This window comes from Miniopterus natalensis, chromosome 2 (assembly GCF_054644295.1).
Source record: "Miniopterus natalensis isolate mMinNat1 chromosome 2, mMinNat1.hap1, whole genome shotgun sequence".
Lineage (NCBI taxonomy): Eukaryota > Metazoa > Chordata > Mammalia > Chiroptera > Miniopteridae > Miniopterus > Miniopterus natalensis.
The window spans coordinates 137,679,026-137,697,857 of record NC_142082.1 but is presented as its reverse complement, the minus strand read 5'-3'; the positions used below and the strand labels follow the sequence as shown (position 1 = coordinate 137,697,857).

Here is an 18,832-nt window from a genome sequence, read left to right as displayed (position 1 = left end):
CTGCAAACCTAGGTACCTGCCTTTGGCTGGAATCAAACCCAGGGTCCTTCAGCCCGTAGGCCAACTGGTGCTTTAACCACTAAGCCAAACAGGCTGGGCCATAGCTATCTTTATTTCCTGCTTTCTCTGTTTTCCAACAACCCTACTTTGTCCCATGCAGCTTTCTCCAGTCCTACTTTTCCTTGCATCCCCTTAGCATGCTCTCCCTCCCAGGAGCAGGCCTGTGCCTTACCTGCTCCCCTCTTCCCCCCTAAACGTGCATCTCCTAAACTCTAAGGGACCCCACAAGCAATGGACAGCAGCCATTTTCTCCCTGCTAACCTCCTGTCCCAGTCCCTAAGGCCCCCTTTTCTCTTACTTGGTGAGCCAAAGCAGCCCAGCCTAGGCTCATTTCCCCACCTAGTCTCTTTCCTGTTGCTGCTTTTATCCTAGGTCCTTCCTTGTTTTACTGTCCCCAGCTTTAACAAACGTCCTCTAAAACTAAGAAATTTTTTTAAAAAGAGGCATAGCGCACAGTCCTTTTCATGTAAAGGTTTTGTGAGGAATGTGTACAAGGCAATCAACTGCGAATAACAAAGTTTGGGGAACCCGGCTGGTGTGGCTCAGCAGCTGAGCATCGACCTAGGATCCAGGAGATGGAAGTTCCATTCCGGGTCAGGGCACATGCCCGGGTTGTGGACTAGCTCCCCAGTGTGTGTGTGTGTGGGGGGGGGGGTGCAGGAGGCAGCCGATCAATTACTCTCTCATCATTGATGTTTCAATCTTTCTCCCTCTCCCCTCCTTTCTCTGAAGTCAATAGAAATAAAAAAATAAAAAGTTGGGGAAGTTAGAAAAAGCCCTATAGATGTGCTCCTTCAAGACGTGAAATACTGAAATTCCCTGTTTCAGAACTTACTCTCTTAAAAAAAGTCTCCTTGAAAACTTCGCTTAAGTGCCATCAAACCCTATCGCAGGGAACAATAGTTCCATCTTCCGTGGGAGTCCAGCCTCTAGACTGGGAAGCCAAAGGGATACCACCTTTGGGTCCGCTGGCCCAGTTAATCCCTACTCCTGAGTCTCCTTCCACACCCGTTCTGCCCCTCCCGGTCCTCCCAGCATCGGCGGACGACTGCACCGGCCGGGCCGGTCTCGCCAGCCGCTCCAGGTATCCGGGGAAGGGCGCACCCTGCCTCTCCGCCCTTAGGGTACTCACCCCAATTGTCTGCGCTCCACCCTGCCTCTCCGCCTCCAAACCCATTTCCCCGCCGTAGCTCCTCCCCTTCTCTCTCAGTCCGCCCCACTCCATTAAAGGTTCCAGCTCAAGGCTCCTGGTAGGTACGGATTTTCGGGGAGAGACAGACCACGCTTCTTAAGCTCCCCAACGGCTCCGCCTTCCCGCCGGAGCTTTGACCCTTCCCAGCGTGCCCGGCGATTCCAGCGTGCGAGGCCCACGGAGGGCAAGGCCCCAGGGCCTGGCGTAGAGGGGCGAAAGGCAGGCTGGGAGTTATAGTTCAAGAGTCCGGGAGGAAGGCTAGAAGTTGGCTGCGGAAAGCACTCGTTGTCCCAGCGTGCCCTGCGCCTCAGCCCGCGCGCTCGCAGCTTCTCGCTCTCGCCCGCCCGCTCCCTTGCTTGCTCGAGCTTTTGCTCGCGCTCTCCTCGCGAATCGGAGGGGCTCTGGCCACAGCCTGTGGCTAGGGAGGGAGACCCAGGTGGCGGCTCAAGGGGACGAGGCTGCAGTGGTGGTGGCGGCGGGAAGATGTCGGGCGAGGACGAGCAGCAGGAGCAAACTATCGCCGAGGACCTGGTCGTGACCAAGTATAAGATGGGGGGCGACATCGCCAACCGTGAGTACGGCCTCGGGGGTACGGGGATCTGGACTGCGAGAGGGAAAGGGGACGGCACAGGGCTCGCCCCGGAGGGGCTGGGGCGGTGGGGTCCTGCGGGGCGAGCTGAGGGCCCCGCGCTGGTCCGCTGTGGGTGGCGTGGTGGGAAGACTCCGTGTCGCGCCTGGGACCTGAGCGTCCGGGCCTGGGTTGCAGTCTGGAGGTGCGGGCCGGCGACGAGGAAGAGCTCAGAGTAGGTTCCCTGGCCGGCGCGGACCCTAGGCCGTTGCTAAGGAGGCAAGGCGCATCTCCTGCTCACCCGGATCCCTGCCACCTTTCATTCTGGCAGCGGCGAGGCCACCTCGGAAAGGAAGCGCCCAGCTGTTGGCTACGGAGAGCCTCTCTATTTTGTCGCGGTACCCCGGCGTCCGGAGCCAAGCCGGCACGTGTTGCCGGGTCCCTGTGCGGGTCGCCGGGCGCCTTCCTCCGCTGCCGTCCCTGACACTAGCTTCCTTACCACGTGCTTTGCTGAAGTCTTTCGTTCTTTACTTCAACTCTTTCCCTTGTGGGGGCCCCCTTCTACTCTTGGGCCAGCCCAGGGACCGTTGGAAGGCACCCCTGGAGCTCCTCACATCCTCTTGGAGATATATCTGTTTTTTCTTGAAGTTACTCATTACTGCCTTCAATCTGTGCAGATAGCCTTAGTTAGTCTTCAACTTTGATTGTTCTCAGGGGGTTTGACAACTCTACCAGTGTTTTTGAGGTCCTCACCCCAGCCAGGCAAACTCGTGAATGGTACTGGAAAAGGGGGGTACAGATTTTAGGATCTCAGAAGTCATCCTTATTAGGACTGCTCTGACTTTGTCAGCAGCCAGTTGCCACTATAGGCAGATGTCTCACTTTAAATTTTCTCTATTTACAATTCACTTTTCTGTCTGAGGGGACAGAAAGTGCTTGTCTTTGCGCTTTTAAGTGGTTTTGACAGTATAGGTAGTTATTTAGGGTGCCTGTGGTCCTATGTCTGAAAACCTGAGTTTCAGGCTTCAAATAATCACCAAAATTTAGATCACAAAAATCAAACCTGAATTTCTGGATGTGCCATGGAGATGCTCTATAACATAATGGACATTTACTATAGTACTCCATTTTTGGTACACTATTGCACGTAATATTAGTGATCACGGTTACCAGTTTGAAACTATTTTAGGTCACATATTTTGAGTCACATACCACTTTGCAGTCTGCCAAAAACTATAAGCCATGAACCTGCTGAAGCCCGGGGACCTTAGATTAAGTACCCTTGGCTTATACACTTGTTTATGTGGAAATAAGCCTACATAAATCAAATTACTAACACCTAATTGGGTGTCTGAGAAGGGAGAAGGTAGCATTTCACAATGCATCAGCTTTGAGTCAGCAATTCTGTGCCTACTTTTCTGTTGTTCCTGACTCCTATAAATTTCTAGTCTGCTTTGCATGTATATGGTATACCTTGGTAAGAATCCCCTTGAAGTTCATAATTCTGGCCTACCACACCACAGGTATCATCTTTAGATAGATTGTATATACCCAGATGTCACATTATATAAGGAAGGGGGAAGGTAGAAATTTAGATATTAAAGCTAGGTACATTCCAAAAGGCAAAACATGTTCCATCTTTCAGCCTTAGGGCAATGTCTCTTGGGAATATTAGAAACTCTGGATCCAACTTCTAGGTATTGCTTGGATTGTAACTTAGACAACACATGTGGGACTGACATGGTGGGATTCTGTCCCCAGGGGTACTTCGGTCTTTGGTGGAAGCATCCTGCTCAGGTGTGTCGGTACTGAGCCTGTGTGAGAAAGGAGATGCCATGATTATGGAAGAGACAGGGAAAATTTTCAAGAAAGAAAAAGAAATGAAGAAAGGTAAAATATCAATCCCCTGCTAATTCCCCAAGTTTGACCCTTATTAGGCCCATTTGTTTGTCATAATGATATAACTCTCACCCCACCTCTGGTTGAGATATTTGGAAATTTGGAATGGCAAGTGGGTTATAAGCAGCTTCCTACCCAATCCAAACTGATTAAACTTAGGCAAGACCCTAAAGAAGATCTTCCATTTTTCTGAGAGGCATCAGGGGTCTAAAATAGCAAGGTAGTAAGGCTGATGATTCTCTCTTTACAGGTATTGCCTTTCCCACCAGTATTTCAGTAAATAACTGTGTATGTCACTTCTCCCCTTTGAAGAGCGACCAGGACTATATTCTCAAGGAAGGTGACTTGGTAAAAATGTAAGTTTAAAGAATTTTAGAGCACTTGTCTTTTTCCTAAGCATTTACATAGTCCCAGTTGCTAAGGCTGTACTCTGCTTTTGCTTTTCAGTGACCTTGGGGTCCATGTGGATGGCTTCATCGCTAATGTGGCTCACACTTTTGTGGTTGATGTAGCTCAGGTAGGTGGTCTGCTCTGAACTCTGTTCAGCCTGGGGGGAGTGGGGGGTGTATGACTTCTTGATTCTTATCCCCACCCTCTACCACCATGTAAGCTTCAAGAGTCTATAGAGAAATAAAAGGAAAAGGGAGTGTTTTCTCTCCTTCTCATTGGCTGGCCTTGCATAATGGACACACAGATACTAACTGAATAACCAACTGAGAACTTTCCAGGAAGGTACTAATTGTGTTTCCTTATCTACAGGGAACCCAAGTAACAGGGAGGAAAGCAGATGTCATTAAGGCAGCTCACCTCTGTGCTGAAGCTGCCCTACGCCTGGTCAAACCTGGAAACCAGGTAAGCTGTTTAGTCCAACTCCAAAGTTTGATAGAGCCAAAGGGGCACTAGGCATCTGCAATTATTCTATATTGAACTGCCAGCTTCTCCCACAGCCCTCTTATAAAACAAATAGCTTTTTAAAATTAGCTACCTCATAGGATGGGATTTCTGTAAGAGAAAAGGCAGGAGCTAAAGAGTTTAATAATAAACAGCAGACCGCGAGCGCCTACCATAGACAGTTCCATGCTAGCTCTATGGGGATATATGGAGCCTATGGAGATCCTTTCTTTTTCGTGTTTTTGATGTGCATCTTTCCCCAAAAATAATTTGAGGTAGATAGCTTATAATAAAACAGATATATTTTAAAAGGTTATAAAACAATAATAGTGCTGGTGACAGAGGGAGGCCAAAAGTTAGTTCTGTACCTTGCAAGACAATATTGGGAAGCCCAGGGATCATAAACTTTCATGAATTAATATAATTTAGGGTGTTAGACTGTGAGTGAAGACATTTTTCTAACACTGAAGTTTCTATAGACTTGTTCAATACTTAAAGTATTGTCTTTCTCCTTGCTCTCTTTCTGTACTCTTTTGTTCTTCATGCTTTTAATCAATTTGTTCTTCATCCCCATTGTTACTTAATTGCATAATTTATACTTAAAACTCGTTAGTTTTCTTATAGTGATACCTACTTCATAGAACTGTTATAAAGCACTTTGAACAGTGCCTCGCATGGTTACAGATTTGTGTTTATTATTATTTTACATGTTTATTATTTTTACTTATATACTTAATTATTGTGCATCTTCACTAGAAGGTAGTATTGTCTAGCTATGACAGACTTTCTGGGTTCTTGCCCTATTGCCACCTCTTGCTACTTAAAAATAACTTTGAACTCAAATTTCCTCATCTGCGTAAAATGGGGAAAATAAAATTGTGCCTTATTCTCAAAGGGTTATGACAATTGAGATGATCCATATAAAGTGATTATCGCACTACCTAGTACATAGTTTAATAATATTAGCTGGGATTAATTATTCACTTTTTGTCTAAGAACTGTAGCTTAGGTGAGGATCAGATGATGTTTGGAAGAGGTGAGAAAGGGAAAATAAGAGTTTGCTGTCCTTGACAGGTTAGAATGTCTGGTATAATGGAATAGACACAGAATTTATCATCATAAAACCTGGCTTTTTACCAGGTTCTTTCCATTAACTGGTTTAACCCTGAGCAAGTCATTTAACCTTTCTGAGCCTCAATTTCCTCATCTTCTAGATTGGGATGTAGATCTGCCCTATTCACCTTCAAGAATTGTTGTCTAATTAGACCATCTTTGTGAAAGTGCTTTGTAAAAGGATATGCAAATGTAAGGTATGTTGAGGTTGTAGGGATTGATAGGGCTATGACATGAAAAACCAATGAGAATCCCTTGTACTTGATGGAGGATATTAGAACTCTGAGTTCTTTAATGCTTCTGACTCACATAATAGAGAACTTACGAGCCCCTGATATCTTACCTTTTATTTGATCTTGTACTTCTAGAACACACAAGTGACCGAAGCCTGGAACAAAGTTGCCCATTCATTTAATTGCACACCAATAGAAGGTAAGACCTCAGATAACAGGGTTGAGGGTCTAAGTACCAGTGATTTAGCAAAATTAAGGCTGTTTCTTCCCTTGAGAATCCATCCTGGCTCTAGGACAGTCTAAGCCAAAAACCTCAGTGCCCTCTGTTTCCATAGTCAGGCATATTTCTCTCGTTGCCTGCCCCATCAAACTACTTAGGTAGGGGGATTTGGAAACCTTTTGGGATTCTAGATGGCTGGTACCATTAGCTTTGTCCTTTCTACAGGTATGCTGTCACACCAATTGAAGCAGCATGTCATTGATGGAGAGAAAACCATTATCCAGAATCCCACAGACCAGCAGAAGTAGGTGCCAATCCCACCCTTCACCTTCCACCATACCAGACTAGTCATGAATTTTTTCTTCTATGCTCCCAGCCTAGTTTTGTCTGTCTTCTACTTCAAACTCCAAAAACTACTTATTGGTCTTTATGGTTCCCTTTTTATTCCTTTTAGGAAGGACCACGAAAAAGCTGAATTTGAGGTACATGAAGTATATGCTGTGGATGTTCTCGTCAGCTCAGGAGAGGGAAAGGTGAGGAGTGTTTACCAGAGCTAGCAAAGAGGGATGACTGAGGGTTTGTTCCAGGAGCACCAGAACAAATGTGACCTAACTTACTCTTTTAGGCCAAGGATGCAGGACAGAGAACCACCATTTATAAACGAGATCCTTCTAAACAATATGGCCTGAAAATGAAAACTTCACGTGCCTTCTTCAGTGAGGTTGAAAGGCGTTTTGATGCCATGCCGTTTACTTTAAGGTATACTGCACTTCATAAGGACAGGACTTAGAACTAGTGTGACTCATAGACCACACACCCAGGAATACTATTCCCTCTTCCCTCCTGTCTAGACTTGTAGCTCCAGCCTGCATGCAAGTGTTCTCTTATGCTCCCCATCTCCGTCGTTGAAGGGAATGTAAAAGAGCAATCCTAAGCATGATTTTTGCCCAAGGATAGGAGTGATTTAAAAACATGAGCAAAATTGGTAAGACTTGATAGCTAGTTAAGGATACCTGGATTTGTCTTCCCCTACCCAGAGCATTTGAAGATGAGAAGAAGGCCCGGATGGGTGTGGTGGAGTGCGCCAAACATGAACTGCTGCAACCATTTAATGTTCTCTATGAGAAGGAGGGTAAGTTCTAAAAGGAGTTTCACTTTGGAACTGGTTATATGGTTCCCTCCTTCCTCCTTATAGCTTATAGAAAAAGAATGACAAGGGAGCATTTTATCAAAACACGTCTCTCTTCCATAGGCGAATTTGTTGCCCAGTTTAAATTTACAGTTCTGCTCATGCCTAATGGTCCCATGCGGATAACCAGTGGTCCCTTTGAGCCTGACCTTTACAAGTCTGAGATGGAGGTCCAGGATGCAGAGCTAAAGGTTAGTGTGGGCTGGAAAGTGGTGAGCACGTGGAACCAGTCATGGTAGTGGGGACTAAATGTAAGCAAAGTCCTGAAAAAATTACAATATTGAGAGTTAGACTGTTTCCTCAAAATTTGTTTTCCTTCTTCCTATTCTCCAGGCCCTCCTCCAGAGTTCTGCAAGTCGGAAAACCCAGAAAAAGAAAAAAAAGAAGGTGTGTTATTATTCCTCTTTGGCAGGTTGCACCTGATCCCTCTTTATTCCACTTTCCTGGGTCATAGTGGGGCATAGATTTTTGTATATACTTATTTCCCCCCTTCTCAGCCCTGACCTAGAGAATTAGGGTATTTTTGTCCTTGGTCCCCCAAACACCCCAAGGAAACTGACAAGTCTTCTCCCTCTTTCCATGAATATAGGCCTCCAAGACTGCAGAAAATGCCACCAGTGGGGAAACATTGGAAGAGAATGAAGCTGGGGACTGAGGTGGGTCCCATCTCCCCAGCTGCTCCTGCCTCATCCCCTTCCCACCACACCCCAGGCTCTGTGAAGTGCAGTTCGTCTTCTCCACCCAGGACCGCCAGCAGAGCAGGGGCTCTCCCTGCCCCCATCCCAGTCCCCAACCCAACCCCCTTCCAACAAGAACCAGCTCCAACTGACTCTGGTTTTGGGAGGCCAGGCTTCCCAGCTACCGAAGACTACTTTAACTAGAAAAGAGAAATTGAACAATAAAATCAGGAGTCAAAATCCATCGTCTTCAAGCCCCTCTTTCTAGCCTTTTTCTACCACTCTTTGCTTGGTCAAGGTTTATGACCCTACAACAGAACAGGGAGGAGGCTAAAGGAGCCACCACCACTAAAAATTCAGCTGAAATTTTTTTATACACTGAATGTCAGCATTTTCCCATCTGTTGGGGCTTGTTCCTCTCTTTTCCCATTCTTCCCAAGTATTTTATCTGGCCTCAAAGTAGAGAGGAGCTATTTTTCAGATTGTTTTTATTCACACGTGGAGATTCCTTTTCTGATCCAGGCTGTCTGGTCAGGCCCCTCCTTTTTTTTAGGAGTTGGAGCCTGCACTTACCAAGGGATTCTCATCTATGAAACGGATCCTCATTTGTAAATCTTTGTAGTCATTTTTGTTCTGCAGGACACTTCTCCCCACCCCCAACAAAGCTGTAAAGGGAGGAATTCATTTCAACCAGTCCATTTCTTTGGAGTCAGTGGGGTCTTCCCTTACTCCATCTTACAAACCTGAGCTGGAAGCTCAACTGTGGTTTTGTTCCGTTTGAAATATTTTGACCTCCCTCCCTTGAAAGAAAGACCAGGAACCAGAGGAGCAGACTGATTGAAGAGACAACTCCTGGCTTTCTAAAGCTGTGGACTTGAATTGGATGAATTGCTAGGGGTTTGGAGAGAAAGGTGACGAATTTCATTCAGTACCTCTAGCATGTGTCCCAGGGAACTAGGGCTCCCGCTAACTTATGAGGTTTTTAAACATTGAAAATGACATGGCGTTAAAATAAATTTGGATTTGCTCATAATTATGTGCCTTTGCTGCTCTTATTTGATGGAGGTGGGAGAATGTTGAAGTGGTGATTATTTGAAGCTGTTTCTCTATATTGCCATATTCTGCCTTTCTAAAAAAGGACTACTTCCCCAACCAAAAGATATAAATCCTGGGTTTTCTGAATTAAGGTAGTAAATTTTCTATGGGAGCTTGATTTAATTTTCTAAAGTGAAAACATAATCTTGCTGCTGACACTTTGTTCAGGACTAGCATGTTTAATGTGTAGTGCAAAAAATAACACACTATACAAGTGTTTATCTTGATTTAGAAAGCCAGGAAAAATACCTTTAGTGTTACAAAATTTTTCAGGGTCAGCCTAAAATGAATAATTTATTAGATTTGAGTATTTTACATGTGAGGCACGCTAACCTGGAGTTACTACAGTAAACAAAACGGAGCTCTTCATTAAGAGCTTATACACTGGACAATCAACAGGTGAAATTCTGGTGGATTTGATAATGAAATAATTGTTTTTTTTGTTTTTTTTTTAAAAAAATATGATGAAAATACTGGAACTACTTAAGCACTTAGAACAAGGGCTCCAAGTTTTAAAAACCTTCTTTTAATAGAGTTAAAAGGGTGATATGTTACAAAGGGAAACCACCAGAACAGGGATTATAATAAACCTTGCAATCTCTGACTGGCGTGCCTCAGTGGTTCGAGCATTGGCCTGTACACGGGTCTCTGGTTTGATTCCCAGTCAAGGGCATGAACCAGAGTTGCAGGTTCGATCCCCAGCCAGGTTGGTGCAAGCAGGAGACAACCAATCGATGTGTCTGACATCAATGCTTCTTTTCCCCTCCCCCTCTTGCTCTATCACTCTCTAGCTCTCTCCCTCCCCCAAAACTCCCTCCCTCCTTTCCACTCTAATATTAATGGAAAAAATATCCTTGGGTAAGGATTAACAAAATAAATATTTAAAAACCTTGCAGTATTGCCCAGCCAGGCATGGCTCAGTGGTTGAGCATAGACCCAGGATCCAGGAGATTGCGGTTTGATTCCCAGGCTGAGGAGTGCAAGAGGCAGCGGATCAATGACGATTCATCATTGATGTTTCTCTCCCTCTCCCTTCCACCTTGAAATCAATAAAGACATATTTATTAAAACAACAACAAACTTGCAGTATCAAAGTGAATAAGGTGAAGTCTGGTTAAGGATTTTTTTAAAAATATGTTTTTATTAATTTTAGACAGATTTTAGGGAGAGGGAGAAACATCCATCAGTTGCCTCCCCCTACTGGGAATCCTGTGCCCTGACCGGGGATGAACCAGCAACCTCAGGGCATAGTGCATGGGACGATGCTCACCCAACACCACACCGGCCAGGGCAGAATTCGTCATCCTTTGTAACTGTCCAAATCTTTACCTGTTTACTGGGTGCTTCTGACCTGTCTATACCTTGAGACTGGTAAGTTCTTTTTCGTAATATCAAATACCATTCTTGCCCTAGAGGAGACAGCCCTCTTCCCCTCTCCATCGGTAGAGAAAATCACTGAAGTGTTTTCTGAACAAGACGCATTGTGACAAGGCATCTGTGACATTCTGCCTCAGGCATTGTTGGGGAAAGACCGTTGGTTGGTTAGGAAAAAGTTTATCTAAAGTAGTGAGTTTTTTGGTAATATGACAGCTTTCTTGAAAACCCAACTTTACATTCTTCCATGTTCTGGAACCTTAGGGCCTTAGGAGGAGGTTCTGAGATAGAGTCTCCCTGCAGCAATTTAGTTTAAAAAATAAGGCAAACCAGTAAACAAATTACGAATTTTTATACGGTAGCACCCTATTCATAATAAAATGGAGGGTGTCGCCGAAAAACTGCAACTCCCACGAAGCAACGAGAGCGAAGGAGGAAGTCGCTATCTTTTGCTCGCCAGCACCTTCCAGGTCTTGTATCGGAAATAGGTGCTCACGTTTAAACAACACAATATCCTCACAACAATAGGGTACGGGGGATTTTGTAACTCAAATTCAAAATACTCTGCTTTCCAAGAGAACTAAATCACTTACGAGGTATCTGAGAGGAGCCGGAAACCATTGTTACTCCACTGCAGGTGGGCGCAGCAGCGGAAGTGACGACAGTGAACGCGGCCTTAAATAGCTGTAGGCGGGCTGTTAGCGCTCTCTCGGCCCTAGCGCCATCTTCTCTAGGTGGGTGTATTTACGGCGTGTGTGTCGATTCCACTTACAATCCATTGACATCTGGTCTCTGTTCTTACCGTCATCACAGCGAACTAACTGTAGCTTTTTTCTCTTTACTCGTAGAAACCTCTGCGCCATGAGAGCCAAGGTAAGCACTCCCTGGTAGTGAGCTAAGGCTGTGGGAATTGAGGATTGGGGGGTGGAGATACGGGTAAGGGAAGTCCGCCATGGTTCCCGAACCGCTGGGTTTTTCAGGGTGTCCAAGAGCTAGTGGGAGAGGAAGGATAGTTTGGAGAGAAGCAGAGAAGGCGTTTGGGTAACTGCTGTGCGGAGAGAAGAGCGCATGCAGAATTCGGGGTTTACTTCGGGTGTGGGGGTTAGGCGGCCAGATTATTGATGTGGTTACTGCGACTAAGCCCTTATTTGGTCGACAGCCTCCCTGGTTCTAAATAACGCTCTCCACATCCCTATGTAAACCTGACACTAAAACTAATGACCTTTTTTATTCCTTGCCTCTGGTTATGATCCGTTGCCAGTGGAGGAAGAAGCGAATGCGCAGGTATGTTGAGACTTTGCCGGCAACGGGGGAGGGAAGTGGAGTGGTGCATGCCTTGAACAAAAGTTGGGAGGAACGTTTAGTTTAGAAATCTAAAAGAATTTTAGGTGAAAAGTGTTTTGAGCATTGACTTGTCAGAGCCAGGAATTGAACACAAGACAATAGAATGTAGTGCTTGATCGTTCCACCACCCTGTGTGTATTGTGTACACATTTAGATGGGGAGGAAAGACTTGAACGTGGGCTTGAGAGCAGGGGGTGTGTTTTGTGTCTGCTTTTCAGGCTGAAGCGCAAAAGAAGAAAGATGAGGCAGAGGTCCAAGTAAACCGCTAGCTTGTGCACCCTTGGAAGCCACAAGAGCAGAAAGAAGGGAAGCCAGAGGCCAGGGACGCTGGTACAAATTGTTGGACTGCATGCCTGCTGTCTAGAACTTACCGATGGATCTGGAACATACATGCCATCTGATCGCCGCGACCGCCTTTTGAGAGAACCCACCCTACTCTTAAAAAAAAACAACAGTCCCTTTTGGATCTTTGCCTTGGACCTGTGACATTCCGGACTGGTTCTGTTCTCAGTTGTGGCTGAATGTAACGTGTACAATAAAATCATCTCTTCTGTCTAAGCTGAAGAAAAATGTCTGTTTTGTGGTTTTTATGGTTCTGTTGGCTGGGGAGTCTGTCGGTATAGTGGGCCCTGTTACTACCCGATGCTGTAGAGATTGTCAAGCTGCATAGGCTGCCCCCAGGGTTATGGACCCTGCCCCTACCCAACATCTGGTTCCCGGCCCTGGCAGTAGTGGAAACTTGCGGACAGGTATCTAGATTGTTCGCGGGCAAGTTGGGCAAATGGTTCTGGCCCTATTCTTATCTCGAGGCCTGCATTAGGTTTTGGACGGTTTACTGGACTCTGTCGGGTTGCCATGGTGACACGCAGAGCTTGCCGGGAACTTCCTGCGCTAGTCCCTCTAGTACGCTACACACCATAGAGTATAGTTCCGGGTCTGGTGGCTAGAGCGCCGTTACTTCCGCAGGAAGCGGAAGGGCCGTAGGGTAGGCGGCTCTTTGTCGAGGCTACAGGACCGGCAGGCGGCAGCAGCAACTACGGCGGCGGCGGCAGGTGAGGGAGGCGGGAGACTTAGGTGGAGGCCGCGCCCGGAGGGGAGGAGTCGGGCCGGCCCAGCTGCTGGCTCAGCCGGGCTACACAAGGCCCCCCAGGACAGAGCTGGCTCTTCCTTATGCCCCAGGGCCGAGCCCCTTTTCTAACTGACCTCGCTTCGAGAGCGAACGAGCAAACGCCAGCTCCGTGACGTCACAGCCCTGCCCATCCCCTCAGCTTGATGTCACCCGGAGTCCCTCTTCCCCCTTCACTTTGTGCTCCCTTAGTGTCTTATTCACCTGGCCCACGGTTGAGCTCTGTTGCCACTGTGCAGAGCCTGCCAAGCTAGAAGATTTGCTGCGGGAAACTCCTAGGACTTTTTTCGCAAACTCTGGGGTGTTCATAATCACCGCCCCCAAGTCTGGTCTGCCATCCCACTGCACTCTGAGTCGTGGCCCTCGCATTCGGATTTCCTAACCCCAACCTAGGCCGGACTCTGACCCCCACATCCTCTTCCATCTTGAGGCAGGTCTCCCCTCACCCTTTGTTCACGCAAGGCTGGTGATCCAACCCATCCTTCTAGGCTTTCTAAGTTAGTTCTAACTCTTACTTTTCTTTCTTGCAACTTCTCCCTTTGACAGGTGAAGTTCAGTTGAAACCCTGAGGAAATCTTGAGCTTTTGCTGTTTTGTCAGACTTCTTTCTTGTAACTATCACCCCACAGTTCTCACACCCAAGTATCTGTTTTGTTCCTGTTCAGAACCCAGCAGTGATGTGGAGGTGGAGACCCACAGGAGCCCCGGACTTCACCTGAGCTACCTCAGGTATCGAACAATCCTGGGAGAGTTGGGTGGGGAGGAATACCCTATCTGATTATCTGTATCTGGTGGGACTTGCAATGTGGGTCAGGCTTGGATAGATAGCATTTATTTTTCACCAGGTCATTTCCCTTTTAGTAAAAGTTTGTATCTTTTACGCCTCTTTTCCTTGAGTGTTTCTATTATTCTGGGACTACCTCCCTTTGGAGGAAGAGGACCCTTCTTTTACAGATTCTCTTGTAACTCTGGCCTCTAGTCGGTTCATTTTTCGGAGCTCTGAAGGCAAAGGCAAGGCAAGGGGGGGAACTGGGGGAGATCAAGGTCTGAGAAACTGGAAAGATTCCCTTATACTCAAGGGGAAACAATGTGAAGTTTTCCTATTTGAACAACAGGGGGAGCCTGAACACTGCCTAGGAAAGGTTTACCAGGACAGGTCACGCACGTGGTAGCCAGGACTCCCAGTCTTGTAGGGGGTGGGGTGAGGGGCGGGCTAGAACCAGGGCAGTGGACTGACATTCCAGAGCTCTCTTGGGAAAGATGAGACTTAAAAAGCTTTTATAGAGTCTATAAATAAAGAGGATCTTTATGGGGTGAGGAATGGTGTGGTTTGATGTCCCATGAAGGGTTAGGAGGGGATAGAATGGGCAAAGTAAGGTCACTTGTTCATGTGAAATTAACTCCTTCCTCCTGCTTTGACCGTGGAACAAATGGTTTTGTCCTTTGGGAGTCTATAAGTGGAGATTCCAGCCATAGAACTCTTCACCTTAAATGTAGAGGTAGGTAGGGGCTAACTACATTAGGGTTGATAGTGGTATTGAGCTGGGAGGGAATACTAAAAAATGACAGGTTTAGGGACTGTCTTCAAGTTGGTGACACAAGTCTCTCCACTCAGGATTTCCTGGGGTCTAGAGATATGATCCTTCACAGAGCCCTGACCTGAAATCCCATGGAAGAGGGGTTAGGGAAGTTTTGTCACCAGTATGCCATTATCCACAGCCCTAGTAGCTCACCAGCCCATCTTGGCTATGATTCCCAGTCTCCTCCTAGCCTCTTCAGACATTGACAGTTTTCATTTCACTTCCACAACTTTAATAAGATCAGTTCAGAAGGGGAAATAAAATCCAGTACTATTCTATCCCTGCCCCCTCCTTGGCTGGCATTCATTAGTGAGATGAGATGGCTTCACCGCCAGCTCCCTCCCTTCTCCATTAGCCAGGCAAGTGTGAATCATTCTGACCCAGACCAGGTGCACAAGGGCCTGGGCGGGACTTCTGACAAGCCAGCCAATCTGGGCAGAATTCTCATCCCTTAGGTTCTCCATCTCCAAAGCCATTGCCTCTCTGGCCTGCCTCTTGCTGGACTGCCTACCCTAAAGTCAAAAAGAGTTTGGCCTCTCTGGAGGACTCTTGTTTGACACAGTTCTCCTCTTTCCTAGTGGTCACCAAGGGTGGCAAGAAAAGGAAGAAAGCCCTGAGTTGGGGGGGACCAGGATGCCTGACCGGGACAGCTATGCCAACGGCACTGGGAGCAGCAGTGGAGGTCCTGGAAGTGGTGGCAGCGAGGAGGCCAGTGGGACAGGGACAGGCAATGGAGGGGCCAGCTCAGATGCCATCTGTAGAGACTTCCTGAGGAATGTGTGCAAGCGAGGCAAGCGTTGCCGATATCGCCATCCAGACATGAGTGAGGTGTCCAACTTGGGGGTAAGCAAAAATGAGTTCATCTTCTGCCATGACTTCCAGAACAAGGAGTGTAGTCGCCCAAACTGCCGATTCATCCATGGCTCCAAGGAAGATGAGGATGGCTATAAAAAGACAGGAGAGCTTCCCCCTCGGCTGAGGCAGAAAGTTGCAGCAGGCCTGGGCCTTTCTCCAGCTGACCTACCAAATGGCAAGGAAGAGGTCCCTATCTGCCGAGACTTTCTCAAAGGTGACTGCCAGAGAGGAGCCAAGTGCAAGTTCCGTCACCTACAACGGGATTTTGAATTTGATACTCGAGGTGGAGGAGGCACTGCTGGTGGGGGCTCAACTGGCCCAGTCCCCCCAGGACGACGTCATGATCTCTATGATATCTATGACCTCCCTGACAGGGGTTTTGAGGACCATGAACCAGTTCCCAAGCGCCGGCGAGGTGGATGCTGTGCCCCAGATGGCCTCCATTTTGAATCCTATGACTATAGCCTGGCTCCACCCCGAGGGGTGGAGTGCAGACTGCTAGAGGAGGAGAATGCCATGCTCAGGAAGCGGATAGAGGAGCTTAAGAAGCAGGTCAACAACCTTATGGCTACCAATGAGGTACTTCTGGAACAGAATGCCCAGTTCCGCAATCAGGCCAAGGTCATGACCCTGAGCTCCACTGCACCAGCAACTGAGCAGACCCTAGCCCCCACTGTGGGTACTGTTGCCACTTTTAATCATGGCATTGCCCAGACTCACACTACTCTCAGCAGCCAGGCTCTACAGCCTCGGCCTGTGTCTCAGCAAGAATTGGTGGCCCCTGCCGGAGCTCCAGCTGCTCCCCCAACTAATGCTGCACCTCCTGCTGCTCCACCACCCCCACCCCCACACTTGAACCCAGAGATCACGCCACTGTCAGCTGCTCTGGCTCAAACAATTGCCCAGGGAATGGCACCCCCACCTGTTTCCATGGCTCCTGTGGCTGTATCTGTGGCCCCTGTGGCCCCTGTGGCTGTATCGATGGCCCAACCCTTGGCAGGAATCACAATGAGCCACACCACCACTCCCATGGTGACTTACCCCATCGCTTCCCAGAGCATGCGTATCACAGCCATGCCACACTGATGGGGCTAATGGACACTCCACTGGTATAGCCTCCCGGGGCTGGGATCCGGGGGGGTGGGGAGGGCGCTTTATCCACCCACTTGCTTAGCCCTCCCAGGCCCTGTCTTAAGGGCTCATTCAAGAACTAGGACAAGAGACTACAAGGAGTTTACTTCTGAGAAGGGGTTGGGCTGGTGAGGTTTCTTTCACCTTCCTTTTATGAGGGTCTTCTTGTCCATCTTCAAGTCTCACAGAGGGGGCTTGAATAGGAGTGCAGACTGAAGCCAGCAGAGAGGAAGGACTGACTGAGGGGCTGCAAGTCCCCTGATGGGAAGATGGGGACATGCCTGGTCTTGTCCTCTCTTCTGCACAACACAGGTTCCAGCACTGGCTTTGGAAGAAAAAAGTACCCTGCCCAGAGGGAAAGCCAGGAAAGATTGGGAAGTGGGTGGCCAGGAGGGAAGGCCTGATAGGAGCCTTCAGACAATTTGGGACATAGTCAAGTTGGACAATAACTGGTCCTGGGCCTGTGGGAAGGCGGGGACCATAGTAATCCAGCCCAAAGACTAGGGGAGCATTCATTACCTTGGCTTGGCCTGGAAGTTCATAGGGCAGGGCCCATCACTTTCCAAAGAAATAAAAAGCAATTATTTTTAACAAATGAAGGCAGTGAAAACTTGCTTAGATATCCTGTGTGGAAGATGGGAGCAGTAAATAGATGTCATGCCAAAATGGGGTAAAGACCCCACCCTCAGAGCTGGGATAAGGTTGGATAGAGACCAGTGAAGAAGGGTAGGGACCCAGAAGAAAACCAAATGAGACTTTGGGGAAGGCACTTTGTGGGGTAAAAGCATTGGAGCCACCTAGTCCAGTTTAAAAATAGTCACATCTGTTCTGGTTTCTATCTGCATGTACTATTCCCAGGTTGCCTTAGTAACCAGGGCTCCTAGGGTCATTTAGGGGGGCAGGTACTAATGAGGGTGGAAGTGCTGGGAAATGGGAATGGAATATGTATTGACAGATCCTTCCCTTATTCAAACAGAGCAGCGCGGGGTGGCAGTTGCTCTCATTAATGGCAGTTAATGTCCCTCCTACCCCTTCCTTAGTTACCAATGCCTTAAACCTTCAAGGCTTTGGAGGTGCTGGGAAAAGGAGAATTCTGGGGACACAAGCCTCAGAATTCATCCCTTTCTTCCCTCTACTTCCACATAGGACCACATTGGTTTTAAATCTAATTAAAAGTCAAGGTTGAGATCCCCAATAGCCAAACCTCAGTTCCTCCTCAGCTCAGAGCTGATATAGTGGGAACAACTCAGGTGTCTAGCCTAATGGGATTGTGGATACGGGGGTAGAGACAGTGATCCTATGTTGTTCTCCCCCATCATATCTCCTGCTACCTCTTGCTCTCTTGTCTGGTTGATCACTCAGGATATACCTGGGGTTGGATTTGGTGGGCTAGGTCAAGGCAAGGCCAGTCAAAAAAAGAGTCTAAAGACTAAAAATGGGCAAATACTAAACTATTGTTTGTGGATTTTAGAAACCACACATTGATAAGTTAAATGTTGATTTTTCTGGCACAATTTTGGATTATTAAAAGAGATGGTTTATGAACATTTAGAGACAAGTGTGATCATAGATACCAACATGAATTCGTCCCAGCCAAATGCTGACACACTAACTTTTTCTTTTTGCCACATATCTCTAAAGAGGTAGATTTGGGATACTACACATTATATGTCCTTTATTAACATACTCCAGCTAAAGACCACCAGGAATACACCTGTAGTTTAATGCTCATTGGAACAATGGAGAGAGCATGCCATGGGGACCGTGGTCTGTCTCAGCAAGAGGGTGTTAGGAGTTACGGGACTTGTACTTTGGTTAAGTGATTTGGGGGAAGGTTTAAAGAAGTGGGGCTTCATTCTGGATTGAGTGCTCTCAGGAAAGCAGGGATAGGTAATTCTATGACTGGGTATCTTTATTTTATCTAGGAAAAAGGGCAGACTAGAGTGAAGTAAAGCTGTATAATTGGTAATGAAACAGTCACTCAGCTGAGTGAGGGGGATGTTTGCCATTTTGTGGTTTCACACTGACCTTATTTTGTACTTAAAATTGTGAAGTGATCTTTTTTGCCTCACTTCATCGTAGTCACTGAGTGTCCTTGTCCTGTGTTGGTGTTTCATGAGATTCTGTCCAACAGGAAAGTACCATTTCCTACCTGTGAGCCCAGGTCAGCCTCTAACAACTCTGAAGCCTAGTTGTGTCATGCCAGTTCCCAGATGTCAGGAGCTGCTTTCCTTTTTCTCACCTCCTAAGTCTTTACAAATAAAAGAATAATTATGGTTCATTTAA

General features: G+C 47.2%; 2 protein-coding genes and 1 long non-coding RNA gene across 3 annotated transcripts; all 3 read left to right on the top strand.

The window, feature by feature from the left end:
* Positions 1-1,566: 1,566 nt before the first annotated feature.
* On the top strand, positions 1,567-9,075 carry PA2G4 (proliferation-associated 2G4). Its single transcript, XM_016224553.2, has 13 exons — positions 1,567-1,823; positions 3,582-3,710; positions 3,970-4,075; positions 4,167-4,236; positions 4,479-4,571; positions 6,092-6,155; positions 6,402-6,480; positions 6,631-6,709; positions 6,802-6,935; positions 7,214-7,308; positions 7,429-7,556; positions 7,699-7,752; positions 7,955-9,075. Exons 1-13 carry the CDS (start codon positions 1,736-1,738, stop codon positions 8,018-8,020), a joined length of 1,185 nt encoding a protein of 394 aa, XP_016080039.1. The 5' UTR covers positions 1,567-1,735; the 3' UTR covers positions 8,021-9,075.
* A 2,176-nt stretch (positions 9,076-11,251) lies between these two features.
* LOC107546152 (uncharacterized) lies at positions 11,252-12,425 on the top strand. The gene is made up of 3 exons (XR_001604104.1): positions 11,252-11,384; positions 11,773-11,795; positions 12,074-12,425. It is a non-coding gene; the product is annotated as an uncharacterized LOC107546152 (long non-coding RNA).
* Positions 12,426-13,150: 725 nt separating this feature from the next.
* On the top strand, positions 13,151-18,832 carry ZC3H10 (zinc finger CCCH-type containing 10). Its single transcript, XM_016224580.2, has 2 exons — positions 13,151-13,709; positions 15,139-18,832. The coding sequence occupies exon 2, from the start codon at positions 15,194-15,196 to the stop codon at positions 16,499-16,501; it is 1,308 nt and encodes a 435-aa protein (XP_016080066.2). The 5' UTR covers positions 13,151-13,709; positions 15,139-15,193; the 3' UTR covers positions 16,502-18,832.

Coding starts and splice junctions, on each gene's coding strand:
- PA2G4 (XM_016224553.2), top strand. CDS start 1,736: ATGTCGGGCGAGGACGAGCAGCAGGAGCAAACTATCGCCGAGGACCTG. Junction 3,711..3,969: donor AGAAAAAGAAATGAAGAAAG/GTAAAATATCAA, acceptor CTCTCTTTACAG/GTATTGCCTTTCCCACCAGT. Junction 4,237..4,478: donor TTGTGGTTGATGTAGCTCAG/GTAGGTGGTCTG, acceptor CCTTATCTACAG/GGAACCCAAGTAACAGGGAG.
- ZC3H10 (XM_016224580.2), top strand. CDS start 15,194: ATGCCTGACCGGGACAGCTATGCCAACGGCACTGGGAGCAGCAGTGGA.